This window comes from Lutra lutra, chromosome 1, assembly GCF_902655055.1.
Source record: "Lutra lutra chromosome 1, mLutLut1.2, whole genome shotgun sequence".
Classification (NCBI taxonomy): domain Eukaryota; kingdom Metazoa; phylum Chordata; class Mammalia; order Carnivora; family Mustelidae; genus Lutra; species Lutra lutra.
In genome coordinates, this window is record NC_062278.1 from 121590834 (window position 1) to 121606871 (window position 16038).

At 44.5% G+C, this 16038-nt stretch overlaps 1 protein-coding gene across 25 annotated transcripts in view; it reads right to left on the reverse strand.

The window, feature by feature from the left end:
* The window catches only part of KALRN (kalirin RhoGEF kinase), a 675882-nt gene that overhangs the window by 255974 nt on the left and 403870 nt on the right, over window positions 1-16038 (reverse strand). For all 25 annotated transcript variants that reach the window (XM_047734954.1, XM_047734936.1, XM_047734961.1 and 22 more), the window contains exons 18-21: window positions 15356-15505; window positions 12165-12279; window positions 8170-8285; window positions 7574-7696 (exon numbers count right to left, since the gene is read on the reverse strand). In XM_047734954.1, coding sequence (XP_047590910.1) covers window positions 7574-7696; window positions 8170-8285; window positions 12165-12279; window positions 15356-15505 — 504 coding nt within the window. The remainder of the gene's footprint in view (window positions 1-7573; window positions 7697-8169; window positions 8286-12164; window positions 12280-15355; window positions 15506-16038) is intronic.

Genomic DNA, 16038 nt, shown 5'->3' on the forward strand with positions numbered 1-16038 from the left:
TCGAAGAAGTAAACACTTGCTCATCTTTTATCCTAAGGTTGGGTTTTGAAACTCCAAGATCAGGGAAGCTTGATTAATTTTAAGAAAAAGGGAAGAGCATTTGAGTGATATTCACAGAAATAAAATTATTACCTTTTGGATTGGAGGAGAGGAGATTCAAGTGTTGGGTTTTTTTTTTTTGAGATTTTATTTATTTATTTGAAGGAGAGAGAGCATAAGTGCAAGCATAAGAGGTGAGAGGAGGGGCAGAGAGAGAAGCAGACTCCCCGCTAAGCAGGGAGCCTGATGTGGGACTTGATCCCAGGATCCTGGGATCACGACCTGAGTCGAAGGCAAATGCTTGATCAACTGAGCCACCCAGGTGTCCTGGAGATTCAAGTTTTGGATCATCCTAAGATCTAGATAACTGAGGGAAACTGAGGCAGAAAATCTCTGGAGCAACAGCAGAATGGACAGAAGAGCCTTTCTTTACTCCATCCTCCTCCCTCACTTTCCAGGCTCATCTACAGACCTCCCACGAGAGACTGATCCCCTCAAGAAATGCCAGAGAGGGACGGCTTCTGTCTGGAAAGGCAAGCAAGACCAGGGACATGTGGGCTCCAGCTCTCCAGAAACTCACACACTTGAGCCTCCCCTATCTCAGGACAGCGGCTGGTCCCCAGGCTGGGAGACAAGGGCCCAGAAGAGCTTTGTCGTGAAGGAAAGAAGATGGGTCTGAAGATAGAAGAAGTACCTCCTTAACCATCATAAGGCAAAGAAAAACATCATGGGAAATTGGTTAAGATCCCTAGTAGCCTAAGGACTTCTAGCTTACTGCAGTTAGGGTTTTTGTTTTGTTTTTTCCTTTTCCCCTAAAAAAAAAGTTATAAGGTTTGCTATTTATTGAAAGCAGAGATTAATTTTTTTGCAGCCATAATCAAGAAACCTTTATGTAAAACGCTTGAAAATATGTATTCTCTGCTCTTGGTAAAGAGACTTTGGCATGAAATGGGGGTTTTACAACCAGCTGGTGCCAGAAGCCCTCCTGGGAGCTCCATCACTGGAAATCATATCCTGAAACATGGAACTTATAATTCGGATGCAACAAGGAAAATGGTCTGTGGTCAAGAGTATCCCAGGTATGTGTGGAACCTGGGGGAGCAAACGGACAGTAAATGGGCTGGTGTAGACAAGCCCTCTTTATGTGGCCTCACCTACTGGAGAGCTGTCATGCTCTCCACAGCCCCTAAACACTAGCCATGCCAAACTTCACATGCTCTTCTCGTTGCCATGGGTGATTCCTACTTAGCCTCGCTTTCTTTCTTTCTTTTTTTTAAGATTTTATTTATTTGACAGACAGAGATCACAAGTAGGCAGAGAGGCAGGCAGAGAGAGAGAGAGAGGAGGAAGCAGGCTCCCTGCTAAGCAGAGAGCCCGACTCGGGGCTCGATCCCAGCACCCTGGGATCATGACCTGAGCCAAAGGCAGAGGCTTTAAACCACTGAGCCACACAGACATCCCTCGGCCTCGCTTTCTATGCAACGACCTTCTTTCTTCTCCTCTCCTCCCCACAAGCTGAGTGGGGAATCCCTTCCCAGCATCCCCACGGTGCCACACCATGGGCTACTTAAGTGTCTCCTTCATCAGACTGTGCATGTCTAAAAGGGTTCCATCTTATTCATTTGAGCCTCCAAAGTCTAGAAAATAGTAAGGCATCCCATAAATGTTGACTAAGTGAATTAGTGAGTAAATACTGGGTTTGGAGGTAAGTAAAGTGGGACCACCAAGAATTGAGGGTTTATGCTGGAAAAAATTCTGACCCATACACAGGACCCCCACCATGGCCACAGCACCTACTGGTTGTAGTCTGAAGTGATTTCTTACAAAGGAGGGACCATGAGGGCACCACGCAACCTGCCACATGCTTGGCCACAGCTGATGAGGTCAGAGGTAAAAACCTGTCTCTCTGGCGCAGCCCATCAAGATGTAGCCACCGACTTCTGTGGCATCCTGGCCTAAAATCTCCATCTAAACAGGGGCAGGGTCAATGTGCTGGATCAGTTAAGGTTGTTTTTCTGGGGATTTGAACTGCATAGGGAGGTGGGTAGGTGGCAGCAGGACAGAAATGAAAATACAGGCAGCGGCCATGAGAAGGGAAGGGCAGGCTGCATCACAGTAACGGTGATCACCTATTCCTGATTCCCTGTCAGGAGATGACCAGACAGGGGCAGGGTGGGGAGTTGCTGGAATTGCCTTTGGTGTAGCTTTCACGTCCAGAGGTGAGACTATGTCACATTTTTTGTTCTGCCCATCAGGCTGAGTCATTTGGATTTTCTTGGACTCCTGGGAGGTTCAGCCCTTGCTTCTCTCTTCTTTTCCACATAGAGCCATACAGTATCTTTTCCATATCATAACGCAAGCCAGTTTGAAACTCAAATCTTGCCACCAAAACAGAGTAACTTATCTAGACTGATAAAATGGGGGTCAAATTGCAGAGGACTCTGAATGGTGGGGTCAGAAGTAAGGGTGTGATCTAGCAGACAAAAGGGAGTCTTTAAGGGACATAATTCATTTGGACCTGGAAATCTAGAAAGGACATCTCACTTATCTTGGGCTTCATGGGTCCCCTATAATGTATGTTTTCCTCTTTCCATTTTGAATTCTATATAATCTGCTAGAAAACTCAAAGGTAAAAAAGAAGGGGTCAGTAGTTCTATTTTTCTTCTTTACTTCCCCTTTCTCTTCCTTCCTCCCTTTGATCAGTTAATATCATACCATCTTTCCCTAATCAGTGAACCCTATGCTGAATATAGTTTATAAAAAGCCTCTTGGTGTCTTTTGCACATCTCACAGGTCTTTAAGATTTAGCCTTCTTGATATTATTCTTATAATCTCATTATCATCTTCCTTTGCCTTTCATTGCTGATACTCTTTGTATTTACTGACACATTCTTTGTTGATAGGAAGTTATTGAGCGCCCTGATGTGGGTAAACAGTGCTCTTGAGATAGATCTTCATATTCATTCCAGAGGTGGAGTGTTTGTTGCTATATATGAGAAACTAAAGCTTTCAAAAACATCTATTGCATGTGAGCTATATTCCTCTTGATTCTCAGAAATGCAATGTCCACCTTTTACCTGAACTGTCTGGATTCTCCTTTTCTCAGTCCAAACCACCTGTCTGACAAGCCCAATGTCCCCTTTCCTCATGGCCTGAATTCCTGAATTAGCTAACTTGGTTCAGCTCAGGCTCCAGTCACTTTTGTTATCACTTAATTCTCTCTTGTTAAGAAGAATTAAGTCCCATTTATCTCAAAGCTTCTTTCACTTTAAGAGATAAAATGACCAGTTTAAAAAAGCGTTTTTCTTTCCTCACTGGGATGATCAAAACCCTGATGAGATACCACTTGATACCCTCCAGGATGGCATTATGAAGAAGACGAATGATAACTAGTATCACAGAGGACATGGAGAAGTTGGAACTCTTCCACGCCACTGGTGGGGATGGAAAATGGCACAGCCACTTCAGAAAACAGGTCGGCAGCTCCTCAAAAAGTTAAAGAAGAGTCACCATATGGCTCCGCCATTCCACGCCTAGGTAGAAAACTAAGAGAACTGAAAAAATAGGTTTACACAAAGGCTTGTCTACAAATATTCACAGGAATACATTGCTCATGGTAGCCCCAAACTGAAAAAAAACCCAAATGGATAAATAAAATGTGGCCTATCTTTATAATAGAATATTATTCAGTCATACAAAGGAATGAAGTACTGATACATGTTACACCATGGATAAACCTTGACAATATTATAAGTGAAAAGAGTCAGACACAAAAGACCACATATTGTATGATTCCATGATTCTGTTTATATGAAATCTCCAGAATAGACAAAGACAGAAAATAGACTTGTGGTTCCAGGCCTGAGGGGAGGAAGGAATTGGGGAATGGCTGCTAATGGCTACAGGGCTTGTTTTGGGAGTGATGAATATGTTCTGGAACTAGATAGTGGCAATGGCTGCACAACCTGTGAATATACCAAAACCAACTGATTGAAAAATTGAGAAACCAAAGAATCTAAAAAAAAAGAAAAAGTTTTGCTATTAGAAAGAAATAGATTATCTGTTTTTTGGGTGTTGAGTTTGGTAATCATGTCAAAAATGGGCAGAAGACATGAACAGACACTTCTCCAAAGAAGACAAATGGCTAACAGACACAGGAAAAAATGTTCATCAGCCATCAAGGAAATTCAAATCAAAACCACATTGAGATACCACCTCACACCAGTTAGAATGGGTAAAATTACCAGGATAAGAAACAATAAGTGTTGGAGAGGAAGTGGAGAAAGGGGAACTCTTTCTCCTTTCATAAGGGGAAAGATTCTTTCCTCTTGCACAAAGCTGTGCAAGTTGGTGCAGCCACTTTGGAAAACAGTGTGGAGAGTCCTCAAAAAATTAAAAGTAGAGCTACCCTGTGACCCTGCAATTGCACGACTGGGTATTTACTCCAAAGATACAGATGTAGTAAAAAGAAGGGCCATGTGTACCCCAATGTTCACAGCAGCAATGGCCACAATCACTAAACTGTGGAAAGACCCAAGATGCCATTCAACAGATGAATGGGTAAAGAAGATATGGCCCATATATACAATGGAGTATTACTCAGCCATCAGAAAGGAGGAATACCCAACTTTTGTATCAACATGGATGGGGCTGGAGGAGATTATGTTGAGTGAAATAAGTCAAGCAGAGAGAGTCAATTATCATATGGTTTCACTTACTTGTGGAGCATAAGGAATAACACAGAGGACAATAGGAGAAGGAAAGGAAAAGTGAATTGGGGTAAATTGGAGGGGAGACAAAGTATGAGAGACTGTGGACTCTGAGAAACAAACTGAGGGTTTTGGAGGGGAAGGGAGTGAGGGGTTGGGTGAGCCTGGTGGTGGTGTTAAGGAGGGCAGGTACTGCATGGAGCACTGGGTGTGGTACATAAACAATGAATCTTGGAACACCGAAAAAATAAAATAAAATTAAGGTGTTAAAAAAAAGAAAGAAATAGATTTCTTCCAGCTGTCCAGATGATTAAGCTTTCCTCCAATCATGTGTCTTGACCTCTTATAAAAATTGTGAAACCCTCAACAGGAAAATATCTTGTATATTCTTCTAACCAGACTTTCTACAGCCTACCACAGTAAGAAAAATTTTGTTATCCTCTTATCCCCACCTGAATTCTCTTAATCTTATTTTTATTCTCATACTTGTGGATTGCTATGTGGAAAGAACCTTTTTATGTTCCATGTTTCTTCGAGTTGATGTGTTTCTTCAGAGCAGAGTATAATAATTCAATATACTCAATACGCTCTATTGGCCTGCTTAGTCCTGAAGGCCACCATATTTACTCTCCTGTGGTTTAAGGTCAATTTGGTTTCCATTTCCAATACACTTTATTGGTTACAAAGATTACAATCCAAGTTGGCTGGTTAAAGGAGGCTTGCCTCTGGGAAGTGGGGCTGGAGTGGAACAGGAGGCTACTGCCTTTCATCAGAAGCTCTTGAAATGGATTCGTTATCCTGTAGATATCCTAATAATGAATAGCCCCAAGATTTGGAACATGTCAGAGGGGAAAATGAAACCCCATTACAGAGTTAAGTTAGGTGGGTGAGGGAAGAGAAAGAGCCAAAGTAATAGAATCATATTAAACCTAGATTGGGGGAAGGAAGTCATTGAAATCTACTCAAACTTCTTTACTGCCCATGTTCACAGATACCTGCAGCCTATCTTCAATGCACAATTCGGTCACGTAAGTGAATAAAGTGTGGCTCTTATCCTTTGGGATCTTGCTGGCTCACATGGAAGATACCCCATCACACAGATTACTGGAGAACAGGGTGGTTCGTGGCCACAGGATCACAGAGGGGGAGGCACTCCAGTAGAAAGGTGGGCTCTTTTTGGAAAGTATAAACTAGAAGGAAGAAAATGATATTCTAGGCAGAAAAATGGTATAGAGGAGGTAGAGAAGCAAGAAAATATAGGATGTATCTCTCAGAGGGTAGGAAAATACACCCATTCCTCTGGAGCATAAAATTTGCATGAAAGAATAATGAGACTAAAGCTGGAGAGGTAAGGCAGTGCCATTGTGGATGGAGGCTGTTCACCTGAAGGTGCTGGCGAGCCACTGAAGCTCTCGGACCGGGTGTTAAAAGACCCACCCAGTGTCCTAAAGATGATCAGCAATGATGAGCAGGATGGATAGCAAGGAAGGAAAGGCCACATGCATGGAACCCAGTTACAGTGGTTGCAACACAAATGGAAAAGAGGGGAAAGATGGAAAGAAAAATTTTAAATGGACTAAATAATACATTTCCACTTAGGTTACGAAGATTCTGGTCCTAGGAAGTTCTACTACAATACATGGGTAGGAACACCAGTGGATCTGATACCATCCAGCTTCTTAATGACTCATTATTGACGCTAGTTCGAGAGGGGCAGATAGACACAGAATAGGTAATTCAAAAGCTCTTTTCATTTGGATTTGAAAAGAGTTCCGTGTATCTGCCACCTTCCTAGTGCTGTTTGCTGTCGCTGGTATTGAAACGAGTCTCTTATCTAAACTGACAGCTTTCCACACTGAATGGAAAAGCCCCCAAGCTCACTGGAATGCAGAGGAAGTTTTCCCACTATCAAACGTTCATAGTGTAGGAGTCAGAAAGTGAGAAACCCTTTCTGAAGGATCCATTCATGAACGAGGCTAAGGTTTGTCACAGCAAACTGGAGGAAATTTGCCTTCGTGTAAAAGCGATCCCTGGGGAGGACAGGCATTAATACATTCCCCGCCCCTGCCATGACCCCTCACAAAAGCAGTTCTCATCCAGGAAGAGCATCTGCCCTGTGAGGAAGTAATGCCAAGACAGGCTCCGCCACGGCAGGGAGCCCAGTGTGAGGACCGCGGATGCTACAAAGAGCGAACGGAGACAGATCAGATTTTCATTCCAACCCGAGGGTCTCCAGATCGAATCCTGGCTGTGAAAACACATTTCCTCCGACTCTAGCATTTCCTGCCTCAGTGTGAATAGGGGTGTGAGGGTGTGGGCTGTGTGTGCCAGTGCACATTTTGCTCCCCAGAGACCCCAGCCTGGCTTGTTTGCAGGTCTGAGGCCAGATGGAAGTAGTCAGTTCAGGAAGTAAGACCCTCATCTTCTTTGTGAACATGTCCATAGTCATCAGCCTATAAAGCAGACTTCCTAAACCATTCAAACACCAAGAATACGTGGGTTGGTGCAGAGGTGCACACAGGCAGTGCGCATGTCACATGAATACATCCCTCTGCCTTACTGGGTCCAAAAGAACACAGCCGAGTCTAGACCTGGAGCACAAGAGGAATATTTGGAAGCACAGTGCACACGAGCTGGCCTCCCTCACATCGATGCTCCATCCAGAGGCTGCGATTCTCTGGGCATTCAGGCGTCAAAGGAGACCCCCCTACCCGCCCTGTGGTCAGCACTTCGGGGTAGAGAGGCTGCTCTCCCTTCTGCAGCATGAACCTGGCCAGACCCGGGAGAGCTGGAGGATGTGGGGAGGGCTCTGGAACGCCTCCTACCTTGGCAGGCACCCTGAATTCCCCATATTCCTTCAGCAGTTCCTGAGTCTCCTCTGTGGTGTCTCCCGTGGAGGTATGTGTTGAGAGGTAATATTCACCTGTTTCTTGGATCCAGTCCAGCGCCTGTGGGAGGAAACAACCCACCCAGTCCCCTAAAAGTCAGCTGTCCGTAGGAAAACATGCATTGCTACGCTGTTTGGCACAGTGTGACAGACCCAGGAAAGGCTGGCACATTTTGGTCAGCATGTAGCTTGGAAGCTGATTTTATGATTGAACCCTCTCCCATTGACTCAGAACATCCTACCAGCTGGAGAGTGTCTCATCTACTGGCCTTCATCTTCTAGGCCAGGCTCAGCATCGTGCACAAGTTAGGGCCCAGCTAACCCCAGCATCTCCTCCTAGCTCCTGGTGCAGCGTGCTTGGTAAAGGCTGAATGACCAGTAAGTGACAGTCTGTTCTCTTTCCTTTCGTCTGCACCCACTGCCCGTATCTACTCTGCTTGCTGCCATGACCCTCTTCTGGACTGTCCCTGTGGCCATCTTGGTGATTGTATCATCCCCTGAACAGAGGAGAAGCCGGGAGAACCATGGACGTACCTGCTTCGCGCTGCGCTCAAACACGACATATTGCTGGCACTGGTCTAACCGCCGCTTCTTCAGGGTCCAGAAGTGCAGGACACGATTCTCCCGCTGTAAGAGCTCGCTCAAGATGGCTGCAGGGCAGAGGAGATGAGCACTGGCTCGGGAAGGCCCCACACCTGGCCGGCTAGCCGCTGGCACCACACACCCCAGCTGCCAGACACCTGTGACCTTCCAGCCTCCCAAGGGGACTAATCCAGGTCCCGAATGTGAGGACAGGAAAGCATTTCCCAGAGGGGAGCAAAATCAGAGGGACTGAGGTGAAAGCCTGGCCATGAGGCTCCATCAGTGAAGGGACAAAGAGCATGACCCTAGGGGAACTTAAAAGGGATCCTGATTCTCTTCATACCTAAGCCCGTCCTTGATGGTAAGAGACCTTGGGAAGTGTCAGCTCTTAAAATAACAACTAACTCACTTGGACCTGGGGCCGATGGACAGCAAGGGGACTTGATAAGAATCCCAGCCACTCTTGGGTTCTGTGAGACGGTGGGAGAGGAACAAGAGCGTGAGGACCAGTGTAGCTGCACGGGTAACCCAGCTCACCAGCCGCACTCCCTGTCCTGTAGGGGAGGCTGAGCACATGGCACCCGAACAGCACGGCCTTGATTTTACGACCTCTAAGTCACAAGCGTAGGGAGGCCGTGTTGGAATCGTGTCTTCCTAGAATCGTGTCTCTAGGTCCAAATTTCCGTGTTGCTGTGGATCGGATCTGATCACGAGCTATTCTCGTGTTACCTCTAATGAGGGCAGGTGAGAGGACATGCACAAGGCACATAGCCCCACGGTGGGCCACGGCAGGTGTCCATCCATGTTCTGTCTCTCCCTCCTCCTGTCACTGCAGCAGCAGCTGGCCATGTGCCCAGATTCCCTATGTGTTTAATAGTATGCTCTGTGCTGGAAGCACTCACTGTTAGTCTGTATTATGTCTGCCTCTGGCTTCCTGCTAACTCTGTTATATATTAATTCTTAATAATGATGATATGAAAAATTACTACTTATTAAGCACTCACTCTGTGGCAGGCACATATTCTCACAATACCCTGTGATGCGCGTACCATTATTACCTCTACTTACAGATGAAGGAAGTGAGGTTCAGAGAGGATAGGTCATTGCCCAGGGTCATTCAGGAATGTTTGACTTCAGAGCCTGGTTCCCTAGTTGCCTTGGTCCTCCCAGTTATAGGGGCTGTGAACACAGACTACTGTGCTTTACAAAAAGGGGCACCTGCACCCCAGTGTTTACAGCAGTCATGTCCACAACAGCTGAACTATGGAAAGAGCCCAGATGGATAAAGAAGATCTGGTAGATATCTACAATGGGATATTACTCAGCCATCAAAAAGAATGAGATCTTGCCACTTGCAACAATGTGGATGGAGATGGAGGGTATTATGCTAAGTGAAATAAGTGAGTTGGAGAAAGACAAATACCATATGATTTCACTCATATGCAGAATTTAAGAAACAAAACAGATGAACACAGGGGAAGAGAAGGAAAAATAAAATAAGATAAAAAGAGAGAGAGAGAGAAACCATAAGAGACTCTTGACTATAAGGGAACAAACTGAGGGTTGCTGGAGGAGAGGGTGGTGAGGGGATGGGGTCACTGGGTGATGGGCATTAAGGGGGGCACGTAATGTAATGAGTCCTGGGTGTTACAAGCAACTGATGAATTACTATAGTCTATCCCTGAAACTAGTAATATATTGTATGTTAACTAAATTGCATTTCTATAAAAAAATTTTTTTAAGAAAAGGTACAACCAATTTGCAGTGCTTGTACTTAGAACTTTTCGTGCATCTTCCTGGAAGTTTGACTCTCTAAGGACAGAATCTGTCTCTCTTCCCTTAGGCTGAGAACTTTTACAGGTCTCAATTATTCACCAATCCCTATATCCATGCCTTTATTAGGTAACTTTTTAACTCCTCCCCAAAGAGATAAATCCTACTTCCTCTCCCCCCACCCCCAGGGTTCTGCTATGTGACTTGCTCTGGCAAAGGGATTGTTAATAGATATTATACAAGCAGGAATTTAGTGTGCTTGTGCACTTGACCTTGCCCTCATCACTATAAGAAGTTTTCCTGGGTAATCGCTTCTTCATCTGAGGTCCCAGAATTAATACATGTGGAGCAGACAAGACTCCAACCTGTAGTGAGGCACTAAGCTTGCCAGGCTGGCAGAAACGCACTGCTGAGACCGGCCAAGACAGCTAGTCCCCAGCCAATGCGTAGTGACTTGAACAAAAAATGCTGACAGTTGTATGGCACTGGGCTTTATGCCATAATAATTGCGCCTGTAACAAAAACTTAAAATAAGTGGCACTGGCCTTAGGTCCAGGTAGCGGGTAGACAAGAAATGGGTACAGGAGAAATTGTAGGTCCCTGCTCAGGAGGAATCCTCATTTGGGCAGAGACAAGTGAGAAGCAGCGTTTACTTTAATCTTTCTGTCTCCTAATCAGAGCTTTGCTGACTGCAGAATCTTACAGGGTGCTTAAGAGAATCAACCCTGATCAGGCAAAAATCCTAAAGAGTTTCAGATTTCATTTCTCTCATTCTGGAAAGATTTCCCGAGGACAATAACCTACCTTCACCCCCATGAAGCTGCAGCATACCCTGCTCTTTCTGTGAGCCCGAGGCTTGCAGCACACTGAGGTACGGGGGGCATGGGCTCGCCCAGAAGGCAGTTGGTCTCACCCACACCACCGCCACCCCAACGCTAAGTCAGGACACGAGCATTGTAGCATGCATGGTGGCCAGCCAGCCACAGCGTCCCTGGACCTCAAATGGGGAGCACCTCTGGAAGAGGAACCCTGCCTGCCTCTTCTCCATAGGGAATTTTATTACTAAATTTAATTCTTCCCAGTGGCCTCTGATCTTGCAGCCTCCTAAGCTCTCTGAGCAGGGAGGAAAGCCCCTCCTAAGGCAGATCAGCTCTGCAGTCCTCATCCTGCCCCAGCCCTCACTCTAGGCCAGTTTTGGCTCCCTCCCTGGCCTTGGTCTCTAGGCTGGGAGCCCTCTGCTGTGTTGAGATGACATTTGTTAAATTCTTCTCCTGCTCAAAAGCTACTTTCTGCATGGTCCAACATAAGTGATACCACCGATAATAATTTAAGCTTAATGTGGTCATCTAATAAGCAATGATTAAAGGTTACTAATTTTTTCATGTAACTGTAGACTCTATAGAATTCAGAGAGATATTAAAGATGTGCTGGACCAGTACTTATCTAAATTTGACGTGCACACAAATCATCTGGTTGGGAATGGCAGGAGCCCTTGCCAAAATGCAGCTTCTATTTCAGTAGGTCTAGGCAGGGCCTGAGGTTCTGTTTCTTAACACGCTCCCAGGTGATTCCAGGGCTGCTGGACTGGGGACCACATTTTAATGAGCAAGAAGAGTTCAGATGCTCATCATTTTAAATTAAGAAACTTGAAGTTTTAAAAGCTCACATAGTAAGTAACAAAGCCAGGATTAGAACTTGGTTTCACGATTCTCAGTGTGCGTCTTGTTTCCAGGCTGTAAGAAAGCCTCATCTGTGCTCCTCAGTATGTTAGCCACAGCTGGCTACTTACACTTAAACTAAGAAACAGTCAATAGAAGGAAACATTTAGTTTTTCAATTGTCTTAGCTACATCGGTCAAGTGCTCAGCAGTCCATGTGCCTAGTGCCTACTAGATGCACAGGGTAGGTATGGACTGTGTCTGTTCCTTCAGAAAATTCTGTGAAGTGCTGCTCTAGATTAAGATAAATGAAAAAGTGCTAGGGAAATTTTATCTTCATCTTTCTATTCCCAGTCCTGATGCCCTTTTAAACACTGCCCATCACCCCTGCCCCCACATCAAATGTCCTCTTATCTAAGGAGAAGTAGTAGGAAACATGAGAGTGCACAGGGACCAGGTTCACAGCCTCTGGTCTGTGCTGCTGATGTGGCCTGTGGCTGGACACTCCCACACTGACCTTTCACTTGCTGCTCAGGTCCCCGGGTGTGGCTGGCGGCACTGGGCATGCTGACGTTGTTCCTGTGGATGTACTTGAGGAACACCTCCGCGTTCCGCCGGGCCAGGGTACAGGCCTGAAAGAGACGAAGTTGTGAGGACCCCAGCAGGTGCGTAGGGTCTGAGACACTGGGGGAGGGGCACCGGTGGACAGGTTTCTGGAGCTCTGGGTGAGCAGAGCCCTGTAGGCCACTTCTGGTTCCCAGACACTCCCATCCCAAAGCAGGAAGCTCCCCTTTTTGTGGTGTAAAGAATTACTCCCTGGGCCTCTCCCCTTTCCATCCCAGAGGAAAATCAGCAATCAGGCATCCCTTGACTACCTCTCTTTATAGGTACTAACGTCTCAGGCTGGTTTTCCTCTGCCACCAGAATGCCTCTTAAAGGACCACTGTGGTAAGCCACTTCCACATTCGTTTAATTTATTTTTTTTATTTATTTAATTTTTATTTATTTGACAGACAGAGATCACAAGTAGGCAGAGAAGCAGGCAGAGAGAGAGGAGGAAGCTAGCTCCCTGCCAGGCAGAGAGCCCAACGTGGGACTCAATCCCAGGATCATGACCCGAGCTGAAGGCAGAGGCTTTAATCCACTGAGCCACCCAGGCGCCCTGCATTTGTTTAATTTAGACTCAAGAAAGCAAATTTGGTAAACAAGCCTATTAACCACACATTCCATACCTAAATGGAAGTCACCCACATTTAAAAAACTTATTTGTCCCTAAAATCTGCCCTGGCTCAATAACACTAATATCTTATTGCTGGGAAATATGGATCTATACACAGGAATAGGAGCCTCTTTATGACTCCCATTAGCTGTGGATGGCAGAGAGGACACTCTCCTTGTGCCCGGGGAGGAGACCCAGGTCCAGAAAGGGCAGGAACCATGAAGCACATCAGGGCTGGAATCTATGACTATGGGCAGAGTATTTCTAATTCCTCTCAAGACCACAGAATTTCTGAATTTCTTTACAGAGCAGAATTTTTTCTGTTGTACAAGTCTAGAGGCAGTATAAGCCTCCCCTTATCCCCGGTTCTCTTCTCTGCAGTGTCAGTTACCCACAATCCGCTGCGTCCCAAAGCAGGTGGTCCTCCTGATGCGTTGTCTGGTCAGTGGTTGCCTATCCTTACCTCACACTGCCTATGCCATTCCCCTCACTTCGCCTTACCACGCAGGCATTGTATCATCTCACACCATCACAAGAGGGGTGAGTACAGTGCAGTGAGATATTTTGAGGGAGAGACCATATTCACATGACTTTTATTACAGTATATTGTCATAGTTGTTCTAAGTATCTATCAGTTATCTATTATCAGCTGTTCATCTCTTACTGTGCCTTGTTTATAAATTAAACTTTATCGTAGGTGTATATGAGTAGGGAAAAGCATGGTATATGTAGGGTTCAACACTATTCAGAGGTTCAGGCATCCGCTGGGGGTCTTGGAACATATTCCCCATGGATAAGGGGGACTTCTATTTACCCTAGTCCACTAATTTTTAATCTACAGTTTCCAATATTATCTAGATGAAACTGTCAAACTTTAATACCTTTGACATTTAACAACTGATTCTCTAAATTATATAGTAAAAAATTATTTTAAATTTTGCATTAACAACGTGGTTTCTGGGAACTCTGGTAAAAGATTTTTGGGTGGGTCCATCTATTGTGAGGTCCATGAATTTAACAGCTGGATGGTGGTCCAAAGCTAAGGTATCCAACATAGATCAACTAACACACCTAAATGGGGAACCCAATAGTCCATCCATCAGGCATTTAATTCCCACAGGCACAGGGAATTTCTCACCTATGATTTTAGGCACATATGGAAAACGTTAGGCCAGAACATTTTCTTCTTCCATTCTTCAAAAGAAACATGTCATTTTATGAATTAATATCTTTATACCTCTTTTAAAAGTCTTTCATATGCTCTCCTTCGGTCATTGTTTTAAATTTTGTTTTATGGTAGAGAAGACTTCTAAAATCTCTTGCACCCTGTATAGAAGACTTTATTTAATCTTATTGGTAAGAGCTCATTGCTAAGGATTCTGACTGAGTGTGTGTGCACACACCTGATAGACAGGAGGACAGTAGGGAGAAGCCATCTCAAAAAGAGAGAGAAAGAAAAAAAAAAAGTGAAACTCAAAGGGGTGGTCAAGTAGAAAAAATCCCTAATAAAAGAAAGTCAGTTAATTACAGAGTTATAGAAAAGCAGTGGCAACATGTCAGGGTATAAAAATTCTCTTTGTACTCCCAGAAACCTGAAAGGAAGCAGAACATGAAAGCAAGAAATTTGAGAGTAAACAGAGCCTTTAGATAAGTTTTAACACAGATGACTCTGTTGGAGAGATGATCAAAGGCTGGAGGAAAGAAGCTTACTAGGGCTTTCCACACTAGCTGAAAGCCTGCTCAGAACAGGACTGCGCTTCCTCTCTGGGAGGTTGGGGCTCTAATAAGAACAAAACAAACAAAATGAGGTATTTCTCTTTTCATGCAACAGAATAAATGGTGTTATATCTAATGGTTATTGATAATTGCTAGATTGGCAAATAAATAAGGTGTCTAAATTTATTTAATTCTTGCCCTAAATTTTGCATCATCCATTTATAAAACATTTATTTTAATACTGTTTTATATCTAGACATATATATATGCATGTGCATGAGAGCATATATATATACATATATATATATAATTTTTAAAAATTTATTTCTTTTAAGTTATCTCTATACCCATATGGGGGCTTGAACTCACAACCCCTAGATCAAGAGTTTGCATGCTTTACTGACTGAGCCAAACAGATGTTTCCAAGGCTATGTGTTTCAATTAAAAATATTTTCATAAGCCAAACATAACTGGGTGAAACTATGTGTTATCTCAATTACCAACATCAATGAGATTTCAAGATATTCAAACAGGCACCTGCAGTAATGGTGTATAACTGTCTAATTATATAGAAAGTAGGGAGAGAAATATGTTGGAAGCATAACTTTTCAACCTTCCAAATTAACCAGCCAATATCTTCTCTATAAATGCCTCCCTTTAGATAAGAAGTGAGGAAAAAGAGGGGGATGGAAAGCCCATATGATGAAACGTGTGTGTGTGTGTGTGTGTGTGTGTGTGTGTACATGTGATCTTCAATGACAATGTGCTCTGACCTTAAGAAAGGCCTCCTTTTGTTCCAAATGTTTGCTGATGAGTGGGATGACATGGTCGATCTCTGCTGCTGGTCCCAGTTTATCCCGTCCGCCACACCAGTCCTCGTCTCTCCGGTATTCTTGCTCTAAACTCTCCAGGACACTACAGACCTAATGAACCATGGAGGAAAGTCTCAGTAAATTAACAGATCAGGGGAGTGTTTTCTGAGCACCTTCAGCCAACAGTACCCTATGCAGGTGACTAGTTTCATTTGAAGTTCAGTCTGTAGATTTAGAACACGCGGTGCCTCTGGGACATGGAAGGGAAGTCCAGGACACAGCTGAACTCAGCAGACAGGTTAGGACTGAGAGATGGATTTTGGAATCATTTGACAGTTGCTGGCTGAAGGCCAATATCACTTAGGGAGAGTATACAGGGTAAGAGAAGAAAAAAGACCAGTAATTTGGGGGGGGGTTTCAAAGTGTTCTTTATATATTCTATCACTGGAACTTTATGATAGCTCTGTCAGTGTGGCAGAGCAGGAAAATGAAGTTTAGAGAATATACTAGGCTTAGGTTTGTCCAACCATCCACACTTGCCCTACAGGAAGTAGCCCTAAACAGAAGTAAAGGAGGAAATGGCTTGTGTTGTGGGACTTATGGGCCATAAGTGAAATGTTTTCTTTCCCCTCCCTTGGCAAAAA